The sequence below is a fragment of the Lutra lutra genome, chromosome 1 (genome assembly GCF_902655055.1).
Source record: "Lutra lutra chromosome 1, mLutLut1.2, whole genome shotgun sequence".
Lineage (NCBI taxonomy): Eukaryota > Metazoa > Chordata > Mammalia > Carnivora > Mustelidae > Lutra > Lutra lutra.
In genome coordinates, this window is record NC_062278.1 from 200,351,929 (window position 1) to 200,377,764 (window position 25,836).

The window sequence follows — 25,836 nt, forward strand, 5'->3', positions numbered from 1 at the left end:
TTCTCACACACCACATGGTTTTAAATGACAGCAAGGAAAGTGATAATGACAAATGTTAGCAAGAATGTAGAGTAATCAGAGCCCTCATACATTGCAGGTGGGAACATGGTACAGCTACTGTGGAAAACAGTCTGGCCATTCCTCACGTTGTTAAGCATAGAGTTACCATATGACCCAGCAATTCCACTCCTAGGCATATGCTCGAGGGAAATCAAAACATACCCACACAAAAACTTGCACTTGAATATTTGTGGCAGTATTATTCATAATAGTCCAAAGGTAAGAGCAACCTAAATATCTATCAACTGATGAATGGATAAATAATTTGTAGTCTATCCTACAGAGGAGTATTACTCAGCCCTGAAAAGGAACAGATACTGACGCTTGCTACAACATGGAAGGATCCTGAAAAAAATGCCAGGTGACATAAGCCAGTCACGAAAGAGCACATATTATAGAATTACATTTATATGAAATGCTCCAAAAAGGCAAATCAATAGAGATAGGACATAGACTAGCAGTGGCTTCCAGCTGGGAGGAATAGGGAAGGAAACGGGTGGGTGATGTCTAAAGGGTACAGGGCTTCTTTTTTTCCTTTTTTTTTTTAATTTTATTTTATTCTTCCAGTGTTCCAAAATTCATTGTTTCTGCACCACACCCAGTGCTCCATGCAATTATGTGCCCTCCTTAATATCCACCACCAGGTTCCCCCAACCCTCTACCCCCTCCCCTCCAAAACCCTCAGTTTGTTTCTCAGAGTCCTCAGTCCCTCATGGTTCTGAGGTGAGGAAAACATTCTAACATTGGCTGAGATGCTGGCTGCACAACTCTGTGAAGATACTTAAAACAGAGAAGTGTATAGTTTGAGTCAGCAAACTGTATCTCAATAAGGCTGTTGTTGGTTGTTGTTTTAAGGAAGCTCTCTAAGTGGTCATGATCAGTAAATGGTCTGAGATGAGAACCACTGCCCCACCGTCTGCTGTTCCATGTCCCCAGGTTTTCTGTATAGCATGGAAAGTCACTTCTGGTTCCTTTATACCTTCATGATGCTGGCTCTGGACTGAGTGCTTCTGGGCTTTGTAAACAGTTCATGGGTCTGGGCCAACAACACGGACAGAGTAGCTATGTGAAGCCCCAGCCTCCTCTGCTTCTCAGATTCCACACTAAGGCCAGTCCCCCAGCCTCTGGGTCCAGACACTGACCCCTCGGCTCTCAGGCTGGGACAAGTGTCAGCCCAGCACCTCGCATGGAAGAAATTTACCTCTTTGTGATCACTGAGTGTGCCGCCATCTGAGAAAGGTGGGGGTACTGCATGAACACTCCTGAACTATCAGCAGCTGCACAGGTAAATGGCGATGCAGAGGGTTCCTGAGGCCCTTGGGAATTTCACGCATACTTTCGTGGACCGGCCTCCTAGCTGTTAGCTGTTGCAACTTCCGCAGTATTGAGACTCCTCATCCTGGCATTTTTCTCTTTAACTCGGACACACCGACACATAAGAGATGAATTCAAACTCCTTGCTTCACTCCCGGCTGGCATTGCCCTGACTCCAGGACTCTTCCCTCCACCATCTGAGGCTGGACGAGCCCCCGGTGGCCTTTGCGTTAAGCAACTCAGCACCAACATACAGTTGTACTTCGCAGCAAATAATAATCACCACCCATTTAAAATCAGCCCTTGATCTCCATCCTTTGTCAACAGAATGTCTGACTTAGATTCCTGCCAGTTGAGCTAATATAAACCACATCCCTCCAGAGACGGAGAATCTCCAAAACACTTCCTCCTAACTTGGCCATCCGTTATCCAGAAATATATGCCATCGGCCTGGAAATGGAAGATAAAGCTCTTTCTGGCACAACCTGAAAGTGTGTTACGTATCTCCTATGACTAAGCTATTTATTAAGGAAAGAGACTGCTTAAAATGGGAAAAGCACATTATCTCTGTTATCTGCAAAGGGGACGAAGCTCAACGTAGACTCCACACCAGACCATTGGAAGGTCTGACTTTATCTCAGACTCACTCTGCTGTGGGGCTGCTAGTCTCTAGACTTTGATTCCATGGAAAGGGTCATCCCTGCCTTTCAAATGCTAGTATGTATGACCAAGAACATATGGAGATCCTGGAGGGTGGGTGGACGTGTTCCCTCGATCGCATCCGAGGCTGATGGCAGTCCAGGTCCAGCCCCGTCTGCGAAGCCTCTTTCCTTAGCAAGCGTGCGCACGGCTAACACTTGGAGATGAACCTCTAATCATAAATGGCCCTTAAGGAGCACCCCTCTTGCGTGGTAAGCTGGCAAATGGGGAACAACTGACCTATGTAACGCCCACGCTGAGAACGCGTGTGGGCATTTCACTCCTCACGCGAGCCGCCCGATGGAAGCTAGCAGGTGACGTCCCTCCCCGCAGACACGCTGGTTCGGAGCCAGGTCAAAGGGCCTTCCTTGCTCAGGCAGCACACCGGCGCCCGCACCCAGGCCAACTCCTTAGTTTTCCGCCCGCATCCTCTGCGTCCTTTTTTTGCTCAAGTGACAATGTACTTGTTAATTCCTAATATGAGCTAATAAATGTCATTTCCAAGTGCTTTATGCAACTCTGAATTTGAAGGAAGAAGGTGTCTTTTCCTGTCTAAGTAAAAAAAACCACCAAACCCCCGGTCCTGTCTCCTTTTTTTATTAACTTGAGTGAGACTTGGGAGGGGAACAACGGGTGAAAAAGTGTCAAAAGACATTTCATATCTTGACAGGTGAAACAACTTCTCATCATATCTTCTTCTTCAAACTCTTTAGAATGAGCTACAGGGGGGAAGAAATCTCACCTCTAGAATGAAGTGTGTTAGGATAAACGGAGAACATTTCTGGAGTCAGGCTATTCTAATACCAGCCACTAAAATGACTAGCCAGGGGACATCTGGGTGGTCCAGTCAGTTAAGTGTCTGCCTTCAGCTCAGGTCATGATCTTAGGGTCCTGGGATGGAGCCACACCTCCTTGGCTTCCCTGCTCAGTGCAGAGCCTGCTTCTCCCTCCCCCTCTGCCTCTCCCCCATTCCCACTTAAGCATACTCTCTCATAAAATCTTTTTAAAAATATAAAAATAAAATAATTAGCCAGGTGGCTGAGGCCAAGGGGAGCTGGCCCTGTGTCTCTTCCCTCCTTCCCCTCTCCCCATCCCTCCCATACGCTCATCCTCCGCCCTCCTTCTCCCTCCCTCCCTCCTTCCCCCATCTCTCTCCTTCCTGAGCCCCTTCCCTCTTCCACTCCTTTCTTCCCTCCACCCTCTCTACTGTCCTTTTCCATCCTCTCAGGTAGCTTCCGGCCATCACACTGTGGGGGGTGGGATCGTGGGCCCTACAGTAGCTAACTTGCTCTTACAGAGGGTAACAACTGGTCCAGTCTGGCAGCCAGCAAGCAGAGGGGCAGGGACAGGACCCCAAGCCTCCCCTCATAACCACCCAAATATACAACAGCTGCGGGTCTGGCTCGACTCCTGCTGCTGAACAATTCCACCCCTCCCTACCTACCCCTGGAAGAAAACCAGGAAGTCTCTGCAGCCACTCTGAGCCACTGTGTTTCATTAGAAGGACCCCAGGAAGAGCCACATGAGAATGAGAACCCCAGGGATTCTGAGGGCTACAGGCTGGGGTGGAGGCTGCCATCCTCATCCTCTCTGCTAGGATGCCCAGGGAAACCCTAAGCTGGCTCCTCAGCTGAGTCGGGTCCTGATCCCTTGGCTACAGGAAAGCCCCAGAGGTCCTTCGTCAGCTCCAAGAGTGTGTGACCCTTGCAGGGAGGCAAAGCTGCTAGAACTTGGGACCACAGCCAGGCGGCCCAGGGCTACCTCAGGAGAAATGACACACAGAGGCCTGGACCCCACAGAGGAGAGTGAGAACCCCCAGGGTTCCAAGAAGACACACATTTACCCACCGCTGCGGTCACTCAATGAGCCATGTTAAACTGCAGCAATGGAATGCAGAGCCGCTGCAGCTGGGTGACACTCTGTGTCTGCAACCTGGCAGGTGCCAACCAAGGAAGATGGGCAGAAGCTTCGGCTCTCGGGGCTAGTCACCAACTCCACACATCGCTCCCACATTTGAACCACCAACTCAGCCACACTGAGGCTCCTCAGCTGGAGGACAGCCCGGCTACGGAAACTGGGATGGAGGGGATGAGCCATGGAGCCATCCCGATCCACTTGTGTCCAGGCTCGTGGTCCATGAGGAGCAGCCTGGGTGCTGGGCTTCCCCCAGGCCCCTCTGCTGGGAGATTCCCGGTGCTCATGAAAGCATGGCAGGTAAGACAACGGACTGGAGTCTGGCAGAGCTGGATCTGAACTCAGACTTGAACAAGACTTCCCCTCCTTGAGCCCCAGGCTTGTCATCTGCAATGGGTGAGCAGTGGCCATCAGGGTGGCTAACACATTCTGAGCCTTCTGATAGGCCAGAGTGTATCTATCTGTCTCTGCCCCATCTAGTCCTCCCAAAAAATTCAATTTGTAATGAGCTGGGTATGGTTATTCTCCCCGGAGACCCAGAGTGGTGAAGCGTGCTGTCTGAAATCCCACAGCAGCTGAACGGTGCAGCCTTGATTCTAACGTGGCTGTCTGGCCTCACGGTTCATCCACTGACCCTCCGCTTGACGATCTCCTGCCCACGGGGGTGGCTGAGCCATCCAGGGAGACAGTGTAGACAGAGTGCTTCAGGCAGCACCGGCCCCCAGCATGCAGACAAGGACACTGCTGTCCTTATCTGTCACTATCCCTTGGGAAACAGGAGTGACTTTATGGAGATTATGTTGATGCTTGTTGGGTCTTTCCCTCGAAAGGAATGATGAGAATGAACCTTCCCTGTGAGTTCAGCGGCTCCTGCGCACAAAACTGACGGTTCTGTTCTGTAGCGTCCTTCTTTTCACTCATCACCTTTGCCCCCGAGAGTGCTTATTTAACTAGAGCCTTCGGCAGCATATAAATGTCACTCAACCATTTGCTAGACTCAGTTCACAGAAGAGAGATTGGGGCGAGAAGGGCAAGGAAGAAAGACCATCTGGGCTCAGGGGGAGAAGGATGATTTGGCCATTTTTTACTGAAAATCTTTGGAAGGAGAATAAACTGGCAATTAAAAACAAGAATAAAGCCTTCTGAGTTGATCCATTTGAGTCACACAGATATCCTGTGAAGGGAGATAGTCCATGGCTCATGAGTGAAGGACGGGGAGGAGATATTCATGAGTGAAGGATGGGGAAGGATCCTGAAGAAGGTGCTGTGAAGGGATGGCGGGTGGGGGGCAGGGCGGGGGTGGTGGATGAAAGAGATGAGAACAGAGAGTGTGACAACTTGTTCTTGAAATCCAAGAGATTATTCCAGGAACACTGTCAAACCTTACTGAGCAAACAGTTTCTAGACATTCTTTAAAGTCTGGTTTGTGAAAAAGCAAACCAGCTACCCATTCTGTGTGTACCTGAGGAGGGCACAACCTTTTCTCAGGGCTCCTGCTCCTGCCAAGGAAACCCATCCACCGTCTCCCTAATGCTGGCCCCTCATGCACATCTGACTGGTCTCAAACCTGTCCCCCAACAGTGAGCCCCTCCTCTTTGCTTCCTCTGGGTTCCTGAAGCACTTTGCCCTGCTATTTCCCATCCCCCATTCTGCCTTTGATGGCAGTGAACGGAGGACAGGAAAACCCACCCAAGAAAAGTCTCTGAAGGAGGAGAATGATCCGGCTTCCTTGAACCCAGCACTGTGCCTGGAATAAAATGGACCCAAGTGAAGATGTGTCCACACAGATTCAACAACAGAGGCTCTGCTTCAAGTTCTAGTGAAAAAAATTTACATTGTGAGCTGGAAGAATTCTTTTTTTATTTTTTTAAAATTTTTAAAGATTTTTATTGACTTATTCATGAGGGACACAGAGAGAGAGAAAAGCAGAGGGAGAAGCAGGCTCTCCACTGAGCAGGGAGCCTGATGCGGGACTCCATCCCAGGACCCCAGAATCATGACTTGAGCCGAAGGCAGACGCTTAACCATCTGAGCCACCCAGGTGCCCAAGAATCCTTTTTTTAAATAGTCTCCATGTTGGAAGCCCAACTCAGGGCTTGAACTCATGACTCTGAGATCAAGACCCTGAGATCAAGATTGGAGCTGAAATCAAGAGCTGGACGCTTAGCCAACAGGGCACCCAGATGCCCCGTGAGCTGGAAGATGTTTTAACTCCAGTCTGGGTTCTACCATGTAGAGTTGTGTGGCTTCAGTCTCTCTGAGATGTGGGTTAACCCATCTGCGAAAAGGTATAGCCAGAGTGTACTGCGCCTATCTGCATATGGAGATACGCAAACATCTACATGAAAGAGGGCGGTGGCAGTTGAGGGGGCACAGAACACCAAGGGGCTGTACCATCAAGAAGTAAGAGGGGGAAAAGAAGAAGATCAGGAAAGTAGCTCTCCCGCTTGCAAGAATACAAGATGGTGGCCCTTGGCGATTAGAAAATGGAACTGCCCCCCTTGCCCAGAGCCTGATGTGTTGATAAATAAGTAAGGTAACCAAGGTTATTTTTACTTGAAATTCACCCCAAATATCTGAGGCACAAATTTTTGGACATCACAGCTTTCATTAGCAAGTGTTTTGAGGACCTAGTGGCCCTAAGCAGAGAACAGACCTGGGAGTCCTGTCCCCAAGACCTCCCTGTGCTGTTAGGCATCTTTCAGGTAGTAAAAATGTCACCGCTGGCTCCAGTCCCCCATGACACATATCACTGATGCAGGCCAGGCTTGTCAAGGGGGCCTGACACAGAGGGTAAAGCAACAGGGGCTGGCTGGGACATGCTCTTACGCACCTTAGCCCTTGGCCTCTACTAGGTACTTCCTCACGTCTGAAGGGACCACTGAAGCCCAGAGACAGATGATCTCCACGGTCCTTCTGCAAGTTCTCTGAGATAATGCCAAAGAGAGAGCACAGAACGAGATTGCACACTGCCTGCCTTTGGCTGGAAACCAGAAACCCTCACTTCTAATCCCAGTTTTCTATCTGACCCTTGGAAGCACTGACACATTTCTTTTCCAAAGGCAGAATGTTCTTCATATTTGAGGCAGGGCATTCCCATGTCTGTAACACCCATCAGCGGGTGACAGGAACATTATGGAACCACTTTAGAGGGAACCCATTTCTCTTTTCCTAGGCCAACATCGTTTGTATGACAATAACCACTACCATCAGGACACAACATGACACTAACTACAACCTCCAGCGAAGGCAGCGTCCATGCAAGACGTACTCAACAGTCCTCCCGCCTTGAACAAAACCATCATCAACCATGGCCACTAAGAAGCCAGAAAAACCATCAGCTGGAAAGCCAGTAACCTTTGACACACAGCTGTTTTCCTATGCACCTGAAAATTACTTGAAGATGAGTAGCTTTTGTAAATCAAGTTCTTTTGTTCTTTGGCTTTTCATGCCCTCCAAAAAAATAGATGTTCATGATGAAACATTCAAACTGAACAGAAAGGTGGAAAGTGGAAAGTATGCACTTTGATTTCTTCTACATGCCTCCAGAAATGTTCTGTGTATACAGTCATTTATGTATATCCTTCATACGCACACACACATGCACACACATTGTACTATGCATTTTCTTCTACATCTTTTCCTCATCTTGATCATTTGTGGATTTACCTCTGGACCCAGCTACCTGAGCCCAGAGAGCTCCAGTGTCCCAGCCGTCCTAATCTTGGGGAATCCTGTACCTTCTGAGATAGTGGTAATAGGAGAATAGGTAATAGGTAACAAGAGAATAGAATCAAGTAAGTCTGGAGAGAGCAGACTCATACAACTAAATGGTCTTCTCTATGGTAGAAACACATGTTCCTGGAGTATTTCATGCACACAGTTGACCACCAAGCGTCACACGGCATCAGCATCTCCTTCCCTTGTTTCATCCCAGGACATTTTTTTAAGGGCCCCTTAACAATGTATTGTGCACCCCCTCCCACCCCAGCCCTTGACCAAATCATTTCCTACCCATCATTCCTCAGGAAAATGCCCTCTGATCATGGCCATCGCCCAGCCCTAGATCGCCCTGGGCCCAGCGTGTCCCCCATCCCGGGCCATGTTGCCACCAGGCCACAACCCTCTCCTGCAAACCATCCTGCTGGTCTCATCAAAGGTTCCCTGGTGTGCTTACATCCCATCTGCCTCCCTGCCAGCCCCTAAGCAATACGAGAGCATGGAGAGTGTCTGCCCATTCATCACCACATCTCCTCATGCTAACATAGTAGGTCTGCACCCAAGATGGGCTCTGTGGATGTCTATGAAATCAATATATGGCCGTGGGGTCTCTGGAGTCCAGCTCTGCAAATGTCACTCCAGCCGCCACAGTGGAGGAAGTATTTCTCCTGAACACACTGCAGGGATCCTTCTGGTGAGGCGAAGAGCCTTTCTGTACTGTGAGTCATCACCCCCTTACTCCCTGGTGTGCATTCTGGTATGGCAGGTTTGCAGGATTAAATGTGGAATCGTCTCATCTCCCGACAGAAATATCCCCAACGTGTGAGCAGTTGGTACCCACTGACATTCTGATGTAGAATTTGCTTTACATTTTAAAAAAGGCTTTCTGCCGCAACATTTATTTTGATCCGGGGAAGAGCTTGGGAGTGTTTATGTAAAATAAGACTAGTTTTCATTTATGATGGATTTTTGCATGCTGAGAAGAAAATAGCACAGTCTGACAAACCAGGGCCTTCCACTGCCACATGTGTGAAGTGTGCCCGTGAACAGGCGTGATGCAGCTAACGGAATACTCAGGCACGGCAGGTAGGGAACATTGGCCATGCACAGGACACAGAATAAAGAGGCAGAGATCCCAGTGGTTGCAAAGTCAGTGTCAGGGCTGCCTGCTGATTTGCCCATCTTACTAGCTGAGTCATCCTCAGCAGGTCTCAAAGCTTCAGTATTCTCATCTGTGAAATGGGAACAATGAGGGCTCCAGCTTCACGGGGTTGTGGGTAGAACCGGACTGTATTAGATCATGCTTGTGCCTGCACATAGCATGTTATCTAGAGGGTGAAAACCGATAGAGGGAGACATCGTGGACTAATGAGCAGGTGAGTGTCTCCAAGTACAATGGGTAGTGCATCCTGGACAGAAGTTTCCATTAGTTTTGAGCTACAAAGAGGGGAAGCAGTGCGAGAAGTGAAAAGGAAGAAGGTGTCCTTCATGTCCCTGCCAAGGACAGTGCCCTCCTGAGAGTCCTCATCCCAGACAAAAGGAAAGCAAAGAGCATTATTTGGAGCCCTATCATTGACATCAACAACTGACATGGACACCAAAATTCCCAGCAGCCATGTGGCCTGAGCAGCAGGACCTGAACTGACAGAGGCTGCCTGAGTGTCTGAACACGATGAGTGAGAGGAGGGCAGGTGTGAGAACTGGGGATCCTGCTGCTTATGGAAGGTGCTCGTTGGCTTCCAATGCCCACAAACAACTCTGGCTGTACACTCTTTGCTATTCACTGAATTTCTTGGTATAAACTCCAGTAATAACAGGGTTCGCAAGGTGCAGGAGAAAAGAGAATGTTACCTTATTCAGTGTCAGAGACATTCCCAGGAAGAAGCCACACCACTGGGGGTTTCTCAATATCACTCTTTGGGGGGGATTGTGTTATTTTTTTAATTTAAATTCAATTAGCCAAGATACAGTACATCACTGGTTTTTGATATAATGTTCAATAATTCATCAGTTCAGTATAAAACCCAGTGCTCATCACATCACATACCCTCCTTAATGCCCATCACCCACTGACCCCAGCCCCCCACCCTCCAGCAACCCTCATTTTGTTTCCCAGAGTCAAGAGTCTCTTATGGTTTGTCTCCCTCTCTGATTTCTTCCCAATCAGTTTTCCCTCCCTGTCCCTAGGATCCTCTGCACTATTCCTTATGTTCCACGTATATGTCACAAAAGTGACACTTACCAAGCTTTTACTTCATACTAGCCGCGGTGCTGATGGTAGAGCAGTACTTCATTTAACGCCCACAAACCCGCAGGGGAGAGGTGCTGCCATAATGCCCACTTCAGGGATGGTGGCCTGGGTCAGCCCCAGGGCAACGAGCATCAGTCACACTTGGATTACACGGCCTTGAACAAGCCGTACCATGACACAGGGCCTCCCGGGGAGGGCTGCTGAGGACACTGGCAGCAACCACAGGACTGTCCACATATCCACATGTCTCCCCATTCTTTCCAAATCCTGGAGGCCTGGCATGCATTTTCAGCAAAGTGGTCCCTTTCTCACTCTTGGGGACGTGTGGCATATTGAGGTTGGCTACGTCAGTCCAGGGACAGAGGTTCCTACCCCGTTTTCCCTTTCTGGAACACACCTGACTGGCAGCCCAGGCTGCAATACCTCTGCTATCACTTCCAGAGTGCTCAAGGGGGTCCCCGCTCTCCCTCCCAATCCAAGATCAGAAAGCAAGTTCCTATGAGTGATGTTATCATAGGAATGACTTTGAATTCCCTCTAAGTCATTAATTTTTTTTTTTTTTAAAGCAAATCAGCTTCCAACTCTGGCTCTCTACTATTACTGTGACAATTCACAAATGTGGAGACATCAGGTGAAAACAAAACAAAACAAAAAAAGAACACTATGAGGGGCACCTGGGTGGCTCAGTGGGTTAAAGCCTCTGTCTTCGGCTCAGGACATGATCCTAGGGTCCTGGGATCGAGCCCCACATCGGGCTCTCTGCTCAGCAGGGAGCCTGCTTTCTCCTTTCTCGCTCTCTGTCTCTCTGCCTACTTGTGATCTCTGTCTGTCAAATAAATAAAATCTTAAAAAAAAAAAAAGAACACTATGAGCAATCATTCCTGTTCTTACATTGTCCTTAACTGCCTGGGCACTGTCTTTTAAATTCCTCTTAGCCCAGATTCAGTTCCTAACCCAGTGTAAGCCTCCATCTCAATTTCTATTATCTCAATTGTTATTATTCTATGTATTACAAAATACAAACAAATTAAAAGACCAGGGAATTATTATTTTATTAAGCATACTTCTAAAACAATTGTCTTCAAAAGCAACACTCCCTCCCAAATATCAAATTCAAATAGAAGTAGAATGGACAGACCAATTAAAAAAAACAAACAAACAACAACAAGCATACACCAATCCATTTGTGATGACTTGTAGTAATGTAGGATTCAGGTGGCAATGTAGAAAAGTAGGATTTAGGATGTAGGATTCAGGGAGTAATGTAGAAATGTAGCTTTTGGGGAGTAATGTAGTAATGTAGGATTCAAGGATTAATGCGCTACTATGACCTTTGTTTATTTTTTTTAAGATTTTATTTATTTATTTGATAGCATGAGAGCAAGAGAGAGAACATGAGTAGGGTGAGAAGGAGGGTCAGGAGAAGAGGGATAAGGGGACTCCCCACAGAGCAGGGAGCCCGAAACAGGGCTCAATCCCAGGGCCCTGAGATCACAAGCTGAGCTGAAGGCAGATGCTTCACCAAATGAGCCACCCGGCACCCCTCTTCTCTGACTTTTAGTGACTTCATCTGAAAAACAGAGGCAAGAACACTGCCTAACCACTCTCATGGGGCTGAAGAGGGAAGAAAACAAGGCCAAAGTGGTAAAAGGATGCAGAAGTTTAAATGGATAACGTCTAAAATCCGCGTTTTTCTTTTTCCAGCCTAAAACTGCTGCCTCTCTTCTCCTGGGTCTAAAAATACTCAGAAGCTACAGGCTTCTTTCCCTTCCCACTAACCCCCCAGCCAAATTACAGTCATTCGTGTTTACTCTGGGCATATTTGTAACCCATCACCTCTTCCAGCCCACTATTATCACCGGGCCGCCTTCTGTCTTCCCAGCAGAGCCCTGACATCATGGCGATGGGGAGGAGGAAAGCGGGGGAACAAAGTGGGACAAGGAAGTAAGGGGAAAACCCTCAGATTAGCAGCCAACAACCCTAAAAACACAGAATCACAGAACACCCGTTGCTGTTCTGCACCAACTCTGAGAGAAAATAGAAGCAGACACTTTCCATCCAAATTCTGGTCTATTTCCAGTTCATGGGTTTCAAGCACTTGAGAGAAGTGGCTCCCCATCCACCAGCCCCAGCACAGAGGTGGCATGTAGTCCAGAGAGAACATGATGAAAACACCGGCTTCTAATCCTGCCTCCTCTTGAAGTCCCTCCTGCCTTAACCATAACTGCTCCTGAGAAGGGAACAAAGTCATGGGGTCATAACAAGAGCAGGGTGCCTCGGCCCACGTCAAGGACCAGTCTCCCTGACGGGCCACATGTTTTCCCTGGGCTATTGGACCCCAACCTCATGACATGGGTTTTATTTTTCCCTCCAGCAGGGGATAGGAGCCAACATCAGTGGACTAGTCACTGCTCCCCAGCCCACACGGGCATTATTCTTACAGTGCTCACCGCAAATCCCAGAAGGTCAATATTGATATTATACCCATCTTATAGCTAAGGATCCTGAGGGTGGGAGGGGAAGGGAAACTTGCTCAAGCTCAGGTACCGGGCGGTCACCGTACACCAGGCATCCTTCTACAGGCTTCATCCACACTGCAACTTGCTGAGGCAGACCACTGGGATGACCATTTCCGAAGTCTGTTTGAGGAAAATGGGGCACAGACATTTTTCGCAGTCACAGAGGCACTGGTGAGGCAAAGCCGTGGTGCGAGAGCCTTGCCAGGCTGGCTCTGGGTGTGGCTCTGGCCCCTGGCCGCCCTCCTTCCCCACCATTTTCCAAGCCTTATTCTCCAGCTTTCTTGGAGAGTCTGTGAGCCAACCAACATCCTTTCAAAAAGTTTCTTTTCCATTTAAATCAGCCGGGATATGTTTTCGTTGCTTGCAAACACCATGAGAACACTCCAGGCAGGCTTGACTTCTCACATCCCAGGAGGCAGGGGCACTGCTCTCTCCCAGCTCATCCCCCATCTCTGCAAAACCCAGTAAGTAAAGAGCATGGTGTTGGGAGAAAGTAGGGCACCAGGTTGAAGCAGCAGAGTCCCCTGCCCTCGGAAAACTCCAAGTGGAAAAGGAAAAACAAAAACAAAAAACAAACAACAACAATAACAACAACAAGACACGCAGTGCACTTCTGGAACAAAGCAATCCTAGAACAAAGGAATAAACTGAAGTCACTTAAGGAAAGAGTGAATGATAGAGGTTTCCTGAGCTGGCTTTTGGGAGGAGCATTTGGGTAAGCAGGAAAGGGGAGGCAAGGATAACAGAAATGGAGAGAAACGGGGTACCAGGGAGGAAAGAGTAGGGTATACTGTGAATGAGAAGAGGGGCTCTCTTCTGGGTGCAGAGGCACATGCGGGAATAAAGGGGTAGGTTTCATGACACATATACAAACACACATGACACACATGTGTAGATATAGACATGCGAACAGGTGGACCTATGTAGGTATGTGTCCATGTCCAGGGGTGTGTGTGTGTGTGTGTGTGTGTGTGTGTGTGTGTGTTTGCGTGTGTATTTTTTTACACCGTTTTAGCCCAGGGAGGACATAAAACTGACTTTGGTATTATCTGAACCCACGGGCAGACCATCAATGGTCCACACACAAGCACACACTCCATGCTTTCCTCATCAAGGCAGTGCCTCTCTCTGGGCTTCAGCTAGTCTTCCCAGGAGTGTCACAGATGACACGGTGCCCCAGCTAGGTGCCAAGGCAGCCGCTCAGCAAACATCTACAGAAGAGGTTTCGTGAAGAAGCTAGCGGGACCCTAAGACACATTTCTCAGGACTCTGGGGTGGGGCTCTTTGAACTTTCCTGGTCAGTGGGCCCGCTTGCCCCCAGGCCATGACCTCTGAAGCTCCAGTCTCCTGTAGTGCCCATGAGAAAGGCACCATGAGCAGAGGCAGATGTTGACCTGGCCAAGGAGACGAAGAGCAGATCGCAGAAAACAGACTTTACCGGCTACATTCAGCTATGACCAGCCATTATGCCCAAAAGCACAGGGCACTGCAGCTCCCAGGCAAATATCAGACCTTCTGCTATGTACCCACTCTCCTAAGTACCCACTCTGCTCTGTCCAAGTAGCCCAGAAAGCATATCCTGTATTGGTTTCCTTTGTTGGGGCAAGATTTCTAACCCGGGAATAGCACAGCCAGACAGTGACCAAGCCTGGAGCATGTGTTCCGAGCACATGTCATCAGTAACCAGATCTGGGCTGGCGGGCCCTCTTAACATGAAATATATTTCTGCAGCTTGAAAAGAAAAAAGACTAAGGCTGGTTTGAATTAGGTGGAATGGAGACAGGAATTTTCCCGAAGTCCCTTCCTCTCTCCCTTGTGCGGCTACTCACTGCTTGGCTGGCAGAAACAGGACACAGCGCCTGGCTGACCTTGGTCCATGACCCCACAGCCTCGCTGAGGGAGCACTGAGTCTGGGTAGGGGTGGTAGGGAGGTCCCACAAGGGCTGTGGAGGTTGGCTTTATTTTTTATTTTTTTTTTTAAAGATTTTATTCATTCACCTGACAGAAAGAGAGAGATCACAGGTAGGCAGAGAAGCAGGAAGACAGAGGGAGAAGCAGACTCCCCACTGAGCAGAGAGCCTGATGCGGGGCTCGATCCCAGGACCCTGAGACCTGAGCTGAAGGCAGAGGCTTAACCCACTGAGCCATCCAGGTGCCCCTGGAGGTTGACTTTAAATATTATTACCCAGTTCCATGGCTCAAGCGATCTGTTAGGATTCTGTGAGCCTCAGAGCCCTGACTCTGCAGCCCATATGATCAATGGCAGGGCTAGTCCCTTAACGTGCTGCCGTCATTGAAAGGTACAATTATGCCTTTAAAGCTCAAGGTGCAATTAAATCTCGATAACGGTGCTAATGGCTCGAGCAACCTTGAAGCAGCTACCACATTTTAAAAGATCAGTCTCAATAGTTTTATGTCTGAAATTGCTCTGTAAAATCTTGTGAATTTTTCATCTTCACTTGAGAATGCATTTAATGCTGAGAGGATGGCTTTCTTCCAGCCACACCACACAGAAGGGGGTTTCCTTCCTCGGCTGACAGGCTCACCCTGGGGAACTAGAACAAACTGTACTCGACGAGGTGGGGCTGAGCCCTCTAGAGTCTGGGTCCTCAGGGATCTGCCCTCAGGAAGAGTCCAAAGTGAGGATTCAGCCACAGGACATGGTCCAGTCCAGAACCCACGAGAGACGGTTCAGATCGGCATCAATCTCTCGGAGAGAGAGAAGGGAAGAGAGAGAGATAAATACATGGCTGTCCATGTGAGTCTATGGTCGGGCTCCCTCCTTGGAGCTCCCGCTGCCCCCCACTGTCTGTAACTGTGGCCAGCAAGTGACACACAGGGTGTTCTACTGATCTCTTTACCTACCTGTTCCCCCAAATAAACTGTGGCCCTCTTGAGGGAGGGGCTGTGCTTGGTTCACCATGGGGTCCCCAATAACCATCAGAGACGTTCATGGATAGGATACTGTCTCCTCTAAATTTTAAGCATGGGTAATGAATAACCCGGGAAGGGAGATATTAGGTATCCAGGCACAACAGAGAAGCACAAGAGTGTTTCAGGCCGTGAGCTGGGAACTCTTTAATCATTGACCAAGCTCTTGAAATGGTGACCTAGGATAATTTAGAAATGCAATGTGTATTCACGGTATTTCCAGTAATAACCATGGCAGCTCAAATGCACTGAGTGCTTTCTGGGAGCAAATCTTATTGCTAAAGCTGTGCATACTTCACTCCGTAGCCTTGCAATAACCCCAGAAGGAGGTGGTAGCCTTATTCCTCTCTTACAGGATGGGAAACCAAGGCTTGGAGAGACAAAGTTTCCTGGTCAGGATCCCAGAGCCAGCAAGGGGAAGAGTGGGACTCATACCCAGAGCTCTTCTCTTGACCACTGCACTCTGGATATGACGCTGAAACTAGTGGTGGGGGGGGAGGGAGGAAACCGGCTCCCCCTGTCTTTGAAACCTTGACAGACAACGGGGCGGCATTTTGCTTTGAAGATGCCATGGTTTTCCGATTTATTTTGGGGAGGATGGCTCTTTGTTGGTCAGGTGTGACAAAGCAAAGCAAAGTCCTACGCTTTGACGGTGAGGATAAAGAGGGCAACATCCTCCACTTGAATGCAACATTCCCACCAACTTATGAGGTGTGGCCCTCACAATCACCCCATGCAGTGGACACAATTATTATCCACATCCTAGATATGTGGAAGCGGAATTCTAAAGACAAGGGGGTGCATGAAAGGCACAGCCAGTAAGAGATGGAATGCGGGACCAACCAGAGACAGTCTGAGGCCAGAGCCCCATCCCCAGCCATTATAATCCCAGCTCGCACGGGCAGATGAGAATTTGGGGGAAAGAACTGGGGGTCTATGAGAAGACTGGATTTGAGTGGATTCTCCATTCAAGCCTGAAACAGGGGGCCCCCACAGAGGTCCATCCTGCTTTGTACTCCAAGAAAAGACCACAGCTGATTCTGTTGCAACCCCGGGGGCTTCCAAACCCATAAAAGCATGATAAGGAATGGAAGAGAAGAGAACAAGACTATAGCAGGGGTCATAAACTACAGCCTGCGGGTCAAACCCAGCCATCTGTTTTGGTAGATAAAAAGGTGGCCTGGCACACGGCCGTAGCCACTGATTGATGCGGTGTCTAAGGCTACCTTTGTGCCAGAAGAGCAGAGCTGAGGAGCTACAACAGAGACACTGTGGCCCGCACAGCCTAAGTTAGTTAGTAGCTGGCCCTTCACAGAAAAGGCTTGCCAGCCCCTGGATTACATGTTAGATGGCTTGATGCGAACACCAGCTGGGACAACAGCAAGCCATCTCCAGGCAGAACAGGCACACCTCACCTATCCCGCTGATGCTGACACACCCCACCTATCCCGCTGATGCTGACACACCCAGCTTGTAATGGTATTTTTCAAAAACACACTACCCCAAACCAGCCGGAGCCGTCCCTTGTACCCTCTGCTCGCCACCCTCTACAAGGAGCGCCAGCAATGAGTCTTACCTTTGTTGTACATGTTCGTGGGCACTTGGACGTCACTCAGACTGATGTTCACAGGCAAATTATTAAAATGGTCATTTGGGGCTAAGATGAATTCCTTCCCCAGCTCCAAAAAATTCCCATCTTTGTCCCTTTCGTTTATCAGCACAGCATTGAAGTATTCATACTGAAAGAGAAAGTCAAAAAGCATTACTTGTGGCTTAGGGCCAGAGGCTGTGAACTCAGACAGACCTGGGCACAGGCTGCGGGGGGTCCCCTACAGGCGTGGACCCTGCCTTAGTCACACTATCTCCTTTAGTCTTCCCTGTCATCTGTGGCTGATCCTGCACAGGCGTGATAGCACCAGATAAATATTTCTCAATGTCATTAAATATTCTTCAAAACCTTATTGTAAGGAGCTGCAGAGTAGTTCTTTTTATAACTAGAGAAAACTGCCCTAAGGATATTTTAATTCTTTAAATTTTGAAGACAAACCTTACCCCTAAGTTGAAGGAGATGACATTTAAGTTGAAGGAGACTATGAAGTCAACAACAACAACAACAACAAAAAACAAGTAAACCTGTAAAATGTCTTATAACCATACTTGTTAGGGAAAATAGCAAAGCCGGGGAAGGCAGGGAGAACAGCAGCAGAAGGGCTGTGTTTATATACGGTGCTCAGGAAAGGTCTCAGTGCTATGGGGACACTCAGGCAGAGACTGAAGAACAGGAGGAACAAGCTATGTGGGCATCTGGGGAGAAGCACCCCAGGCAGAGGAGACAACACAGGTCATGGGCCTCGCATGGGAGTGTGCTGGCATATGGCACAAATGGCTGTTTCATCATCAACCTCATCACGGTCATGATCATCATCATCTAACATACACAGAAGGCCTACTTTGTGACAGACATTATTCTAAGTGTTTTATTTATTTATCTGGGTGGGGAGGAGCTGAGGAAGAGAGAGATCCCTAGGCAGGTTCCATGCTCAGCACAGAGCCCAACGCAGCGCTTGATCCCATAACCCTGAGATCATGACCTCAGTGGAAATCAAGAGTCAGATGCTTAGTTGACTGAGTCACCCAGGCTCCCCCAAAGTGCTTTTCATGTGCTTCATTTCTCCTAACAATTCTATGAGGTAGGTTTTGTGAGGAGTCCCACTTCAGCAATGAAGAAACGGAGGTAGAAAGAACAGAGGTACATTGTGAAAGACTACACAGATGATGAGCAGAGCCAGAATTCAAACACAGGCCATCTACTTCCAGAGTCTGTGTGCTTATCTACTGAGCAGTATTCCAAGATGGCAAGTGTATTGGATTTAGCAGACTGAGAGTTTAAAAGAACTATGATTAATATGCTAAGGGCATGAATAGAAAAGTACAAAACAGGTAAAAACAGATGGATAAGAAACAGAGAGATGGATATTCTAAGAAAGAATCAAAAGGAAATGCAAGAAATCAAAAACACTATAACAGAAATGAGGAATGCCTTTGATGGCTCATCAGCAGACTGAACATAGCCAAGAACATAATGAGTGAACTTGGAGATATGTCAAAGGACACTTTCTAATCTGAAAAGCAAAGAAAAAAAAAGAGGGAATGGAACATTCAAGAACTGTGTTACGATTACAAAAAGTAAGAGATATGTAATGGGATTAGCAGAAGGAGAAGAAAGAGAGAAAGGAACAAAAGAAATATCTGAAGTGATAATGGCTAAGAATTTTCCAAAATTAATGACACACGCCAACCACAGATGCAAAAACCTCAAAGACCACGAAGTGCATGAATATAAAGAAATGTACACATCAGCATATAATACCAAACTGAAAAAACAACAACAACAAAGACAAAAAGAAAATCTTTTAAAAGTCAGAAATGGGGGTGGGGGGTCTTAGAAGAACAAGGATAAGGATTATATCGACTTTCTCTTCAGAAACTAGGCAAGCAAGAAGACAGTGGAGTAAAATACTTAGTGTTCAGAGAAAAGGCCCACCAACCTAGAATTCTGTATCCAGCAAAACTGTCTTTCAAAATGGAAAGAGACTAAATACCTTTTCATATAAACAAAATTTGAAGAAATTTTTTGGGACTAGACTTGCCTTGCAAAAAATATTAAAAGTCCTTTAAGAAAATGAAAATGTTATAGGTCAGAAACTCTGATCTACATAAAGAAGACTGTTACAGCAGGAATAAATGAAAGTAAAATAAAATAATCATTTTCTTATTCTTTTTTTTATTAGTTTCAGAAGTAGAATTTAATGATTCATCTGTTGCATATAACAAAAAGACTGAGATTATGCCATGCATATTTTCAGACCACAGTGCTTTAAAACTCAAACTCAATCACAAGAGGAAAGTTGGAAAGAACTCAAATACAGGAGGCTAGAGAGCGTCCTACTAAAGAATGAATGGGTCAACCAGGAAATTAAAGAAGAATTGAAAAAATTCATGGAAAAAAAAATGAAAATGAAAATACAAGTGTTCAAAACCTTTGGGATGAAGCAAAGGCAGATCTATGAAGGAAGTATATAGCAATACAGGCCTTTCTCAAGAAACTACAAGTCTTAGAGGTGCCTGGATGGTTCAGTGGGTTAACCCTCTGCCTTCGGCTCAGGTCATGGTCTCAGGGTCCTGGGATCAAGCCCCACATCAGGCTCTCTGCTCAGCGGGAAGCCTGCTTCCTCCTTTCTCTCCACCTGCCTCTCTGCCTGCTTGTGATCTCTGTCTCTCTGTCAAATAAATGAATAAAATCTTCTAAAAAAATAAAAAGAAACTACAAGTCTTAAATACACAATCTAACCTTACACCTAAAGAAGCTGTAAAAAGAACAGTGCATAAACTTAAATCCAGTAGGAGAAGAGAGAAATAATAAAGATAAGAGCAGAAATCAATGATTTAGAAATCATTTTTTTCATTCCTAACTGACCTAACAGATAAGTTTATTCAAAATAATAATACAAATTGTTGGGTAATTATACTTTATGGATAAGTGAAAGGAATTACAACACTGTTGGAACAAGAGTGGGGAACTGGGAATACTGTTAAAAGCTACCTACAGTACCCATGAAGTGGTACAGGACTATTTGAAATTGGACTTGAATTAGTTGTAAAGGTATAATGCAAACTATGAGGTAACCACTAAAATAATATTCAAAGGAAGTATAATTCACATGCTAAGCAAGAAGAAAAATTAAATCCAGAAAAGGTAAAAAATATTTATTTTAATATTAACTAATAATAATAATATATAATAATATGTAATTATATGTAGTGTTAATTAATAATTAATAATAATTAAATCCAGAAAAGGCAAATATATATATATAAATATATGTTACATATAATAGTACATAATTAATATTAATTAATAATAATTAATTAAATCCAGAAAAGGCAAAGAAAGAGTAGAAGACAGGCAGGAACGAAGGAGGGAGGAAGAGAGACAAGATCATCAAATAAAAAACATGTTCAAATATGGTAATACTAATCCAGCTATATTGATAATCACTTTAAATGTGAATGGTCTAAATACACTAACTAAAAAGCAAAAACTAAAAGCAGATGAAAAAACAAGACCGTACTGTATGTTTTCTACAAGAAACTCACTGTATATATAAAGAACAGATAGATTAGAAGTAAAGAGACAGAGAAAGATATACCATTGCAACACTAATCAAAAGAAAGAGTAGACATGTTAATTTCAGACCAAGCTGACTTCAAAGTAAGGCAACTTATTAGGGAAAAAGACGGGCATTACATAATGATAAAAGGGTCAATTCTCCAGGAAGACATAACAATTCTTAACATGTATACACTACCAACAGAGTGTTAAAATATGTGAGGTAAAAACTGATAGAACTACAAGGAGAAATAAATGAATTCAGTATTATATTTGAATATTTCAATACCCCTCTATCACTAACTGACAAATCCAGCAAGCAGAAAATTGGTAAAAATCTAGTTAAACTGAATAACCCCATCAATGAGATCTAATTGACATATATAGAATACTTCATCCAACAATAGACTATACATTCTTCTTAAGCTCTCATGGAACAATCACCAAGACAGATCACATTCTGGGCCATAAAGCACACCTTAACAAATTTTTTTTTTTTTTAAAGATTTTTATTTATTTGTCAGAGAGAGAGGAGAGCGAGCGAGCACAGGCAGACAGAATGGCAGGCAGAGGCAGAGGGAGAAGCAGGCTCCCCGCCAAGCAAGGAGCCCGATGTGGGACTCGATCCCAGGACGCTGGGATTATGACCTGAGCCGAAGGCAGCTGCTTAACCAACTGAGCCACCCAGGTGTCCCAACACCTTAACAAATTTAAAAGAATAGGAATCATACAGTTTCTGCTTCTATATTATACCGGAATTAAACTGGACATCAATAACAAAAGGATAGCTGGACAAATCCCAAAATATTTAGAGAGCAAAGAACATACTTCTAAATAACACATAGTTCAAAAAAGGAGTCTTGAGAAATTATAAACTAAAAGTTAAAATACAATTTACCAAATTTGTGAGACATAGCAAAAGCAGAACTTAGAAGAAAATTTATACATTAAACAAATGTTCCTAATAAAGGAAAATAAACATCTAAGTTTATACTTTAGAAAGCTAAAAAAAGAAGAGCAAATTAAATCCAAAATAACCAGAAGAAAAAAATCAAACTGTTTTATTTGCAGAGCAGAAGTCAACGAAATTGAAAACAGGAAATCAATAGAGAAAAATGAATGAAACCAAAGTTGGTTTTTTGAAAAGATTCCTTACAATGAAAATATTTAAGCAAATCAGCCAAGAGGCCACATGGGATAAAGTCCCCAGGAATCCAGATTCAGATTTCCAAGAGTTATCTTCTGGGGCAATCACATAAGATGCCCTAATACTTCCAGCAATTAACTGTGACAACACATTTGCAAAGCTGCCCACCAGAAGGCTTGATAAAGACACAGTGCTAAGGACATTTACTGGGGGGTGGTCATGGAACAACACTACCTACCAACATAACCTCATTGAATTTATAGAATTCTATACCTAACAACTGAAGAGCACACATTCTTTTCCAGATTACACACTAGGCTACCAAACAAGTCTCAGTCAGTTTAAAATAGCTAAAACCCACATAGTATGTTCTCTGATAACAATGGGCTCATTTTAGAGGTCATTATATGATAATGACATGAAAAATATCAATGATACCTAAGAAAAGATGGTATCTAGAAAAACCCCAAAGATTTGGAAATTAAACAGCACACTACTTCATAATACATGAGTCAAGGAAGAAAAATGACATGAGAAATTGGAAAATATTGTGAAATGAATGGTAATGAAAAAAAAAAAATATTTGCCAGATGTAGCAGTTTAGAGAAATGCAGAGTTTAGAGAAAAATTTACAAATTTAAAGTCTTATAATAGAAAAGTAGAAAACTTTAAGATGAATAGTCTAAGATATTCCTGTAAAAAGACAGAAAAAGAGGAAATGAAACTCAATGTTAAAAGAAGGAATGAAATAATAGAGATAAAAGCAGAAATGATAAAAATAGAAAAAAATAATGGGAAAAAATCAAAGATATCAAAATTTGGTTCATTAAAAGGATTAATGAAATTTTAAAACCCTAGCTAGACTGATGAAGAAAAATGTAAGAAAGTACAAAATACTCAGCAGAATAAAAGAAGAAATAACAGAATAAAAGAAGAAACAACATTATAGATCCTACAGATAATGAAAGGATAAGGAAGTATTACAAACGACTTAATGCTAATATTTGATAACTTAAGTGCCAATTCCCTGAAACATATAAACTACCAAAATGGACACAAGAAGAAATATAAAATATGACTGGCTTTATATATACAGCCATTACTATTACTATTACAATTACTAGCCATGCTAAAATAAATAGCTCTAGGCTCAGATGCCTTACATGATGAATTCTATCAAATGTATAAGGAAAAAAAAAAGAACTATCTTATAGCAACTATTTCTCAACTTATTTAATGAGGGTAGCATAACTCTGAATCCAATCAGACATGAACATTTAAAAAGGATATATTACAGGGGCAAGTGGGTGGCTCAGTCAGTTTAGTGTCTACCTTCAACTCAGGTCATGATCCCAGGGTCCTGGGATCAAGACCCACATTGGGCTCTCTGCTCAGCAGGAAGCCCGCTTCTCCCTTCCTCTCTGCCCTTGCCCTTCACTTGTGCTCTCTCTCTCTCTCTTCCTCATATTAATAAATGAAATCTTTAAAAATATATATGTTATACACCAATATCTCTCATTAACCTAGAGGAAAAAATGCTAATATAATACTGAATGAAATCCAACTATAATTAAAAGGATAATACATCATGACTAAGCTATACTTATACTAGGAATTCAAGGTTGGTTTATCTGAAAAATCAATCAACACAGTTCACCACATTAAAAGAATGAAGAAGAAAAAAATCACATTACCAAATCAATGTGGAAAAAACATTTGAAAGAATTCAATTTCTGCTCATCATAAAAATTTATAGGAAATTTGACACAGCATAAAATGTCCTCAATCTAATAAAGAACACCTTACAAAAAAACCTATAGCTGATATTATATTTCTTATGAAACACTGAATATTCTCCTCCCCAGATCTAGAACAAGGCAAGGATGGGTTACCATTTCTATGCAACATTGTACTGGTGGTCCCAGTACTTAGAGTAAGACAAATGAATAAATGAATGAATGGATGGATGGATGCCTTAGGAATTGGATAGGAAAAAGCTGTCTTTATTTGCAGATAACACGACTATCTATGTTAGAAAACCCTAAGGAATCCACATAATCTATTACAACCAGTGAGTTTACTTTGCAAGATCACATGATATAAGATCAATATACAAAAATGAACTATATTTTAATAGACTAACAAAGAACAATTGGAATTTGAAATTGAAAGAACAGTAACATTTACAATAGTATAAAAAACATGAAATCCTTAAGTATAAATTTTTAAAATTTTGTAATACCTGTATACTAAAACCTACAAAGTATTGCTATGAGAAATTTAAACAGGTTTACACAGATGGTAAGAGATGCCTTATTTAAGGATTAGAGAACTTGGTATTAAGATGTTAATTCGGGGAGAGGAGTCAAGATGGCGGAGAAGTAGCAGCTGAGACTACTTCAGGTAGTGGGAGATCAGCTAGATAGCTCATCTAAGGATTGCAAACACCTACAAATCCAATGGGAGATTGAAGAGAAGAAGAACAGCAATTCTAGAAACAGAAAATCAACCACTTTCTGAAAGGTAGGACTGGCAGAGAAGTGAATCCAAAGCGACTGGAAGATAGACAGCGGGGGGAGGGGCCCGCTCCCGGCAAGTGGCGGAGCAGCGGAGCACAAAATCAGGACTTTTAAAAGTCTGTTCCGCTGGGCGCCTGGGTGGCTCAGTGGGTTAAGCCGCTGCCTTCGGCTCAGGTCATGATCCCAGCTCCTGGGTTCGAGCCCCACATCGGGCTTTCTGCTCAGCAGGGAGCCTGCTTCCTCCTCTCTCTCTGCCTGCCTCTCTGCTTACTTGTGATTTCTCTCTGTCAAATAAATAAATAAAATCTTTAAAAAAAAAATAAAATAAAAAAAAAATAAATAAAAAAATAAAAAAAAAGTCTGTTCCGCTGAGGGACATCGCTCCAGAGGCTTGGCTGGGGTGAAGCCCAGGCGGGGTCAGCGCGGCCTCAGGTCCCGCAGGGTCACAGAAGGATCGGGGGCGTCTGAGTGTCGCACAGCTTACAGGTATTAGAACAGGGAAGCCGGCTACAGAGACAGAGCCGAGGAGTGAGCTCTAAGCTCGGGGTTACCTTGAACCGGTCACAGGCTCGGTCAGCTCGGAGCGCGGCTGGAGGCCAGGGTGACGGGAGTGATTGGGCGCTGTTCTCTGAGGGCGCACTGAGGAGTGGGGCCCTGGGCTCTCGGCTCCTCCAGGCCGGAGACCGGGAGGCCGCCATCTTCATTCCTGCCCTCCGGAACTCTACAGAAAGCGCTCAGGGAACAAAAGCTCCCGAAAGCAAACCCGAGCGGATTACTCAGCCCGGCCCCGGGTAAGGGCGGTGCAACTCCGCCTGGGGCAAAGACGCTTGAGAATCACTACAACAGGCCCCTCCCCCAGAAGATCAACAAGAAACCCAGCCAGGACCAAGTTCACCTACCAAGGAGTACAGTTTCAATACCAAGGAGAGCATCGGAATTCCAGAGGAGAAAGCAAAGCACGGAACTCATGGCTTTCTCCCCATGATTCTTTAGCCTTGCAGTTAATTTAATTTTTTTTCTTTTCTTTTTCAATTTTTTTTCTTCTTCTGCTAAATTTTTTTAACTTTTACCCTTTCTTTTTTAACGTTTTTTAACTAGTTTATCTAGTTCCTTTTTATATTTTTTCTCTATTGGTTTTCTTTTTTTTAATTGTTTCTTTTTTTTTCTTTCTCAACCTCTTTTTATCCCCTTACTCCCCCCTCACGATTTGGGATCTCTTCTGATTTGGCTAAAGCATATTTTCCTGGGGTTGTTGCCACCCTTTTAGTATTTTACTTGTTCCTTCATATACTCTTAACTGGACAAAATGACAAGGCGGAAAAATTCACCACAAAAAAAAGAACAAGAGGCAGTACCAAACGCTAGGGACCTAATCAATACAGACATTGGTAATATGTCAGATCTAGAGTTCAGAATGACGATTCTCAAGGTTCTAGCTGGGCTCAAAAAAGGCATGGAAGATATTAGAGAAACCCTCTCGGGAGATATAAAAGCCCTTTCTGGAGAAATAAAAGAACTAAAATCGAACCAAGTTGAAATCAAAAAAGCTATTAATGAGGTGCAATAAAAAATGGAGGCTCTCACTGCTAGGA

General features: G+C 44.9%; 1 protein-coding gene across 4 annotated transcripts in view; it reads right to left on the reverse strand.

The window, feature by feature from the left end:
* Nucleotides 1-25,836, reverse strand: part of CACNA2D3 (calcium voltage-gated channel auxiliary subunit alpha2delta 3) — an 880,032-nt gene that overhangs the window by 514,896 nt on the left and 339,300 nt on the right. For all 4 annotated transcript variants that reach the window (XM_047691716.1, XM_047691706.1, XM_047691725.1 and 1 more), the window contains exon 5: nucleotides 16,985-17,147. In XM_047691716.1, coding sequence (XP_047547672.1) covers nucleotides 16,985-17,147 — 163 coding nt within the window. The remainder of the gene's footprint in view (nucleotides 1-16,984; nucleotides 17,148-25,836) is intronic.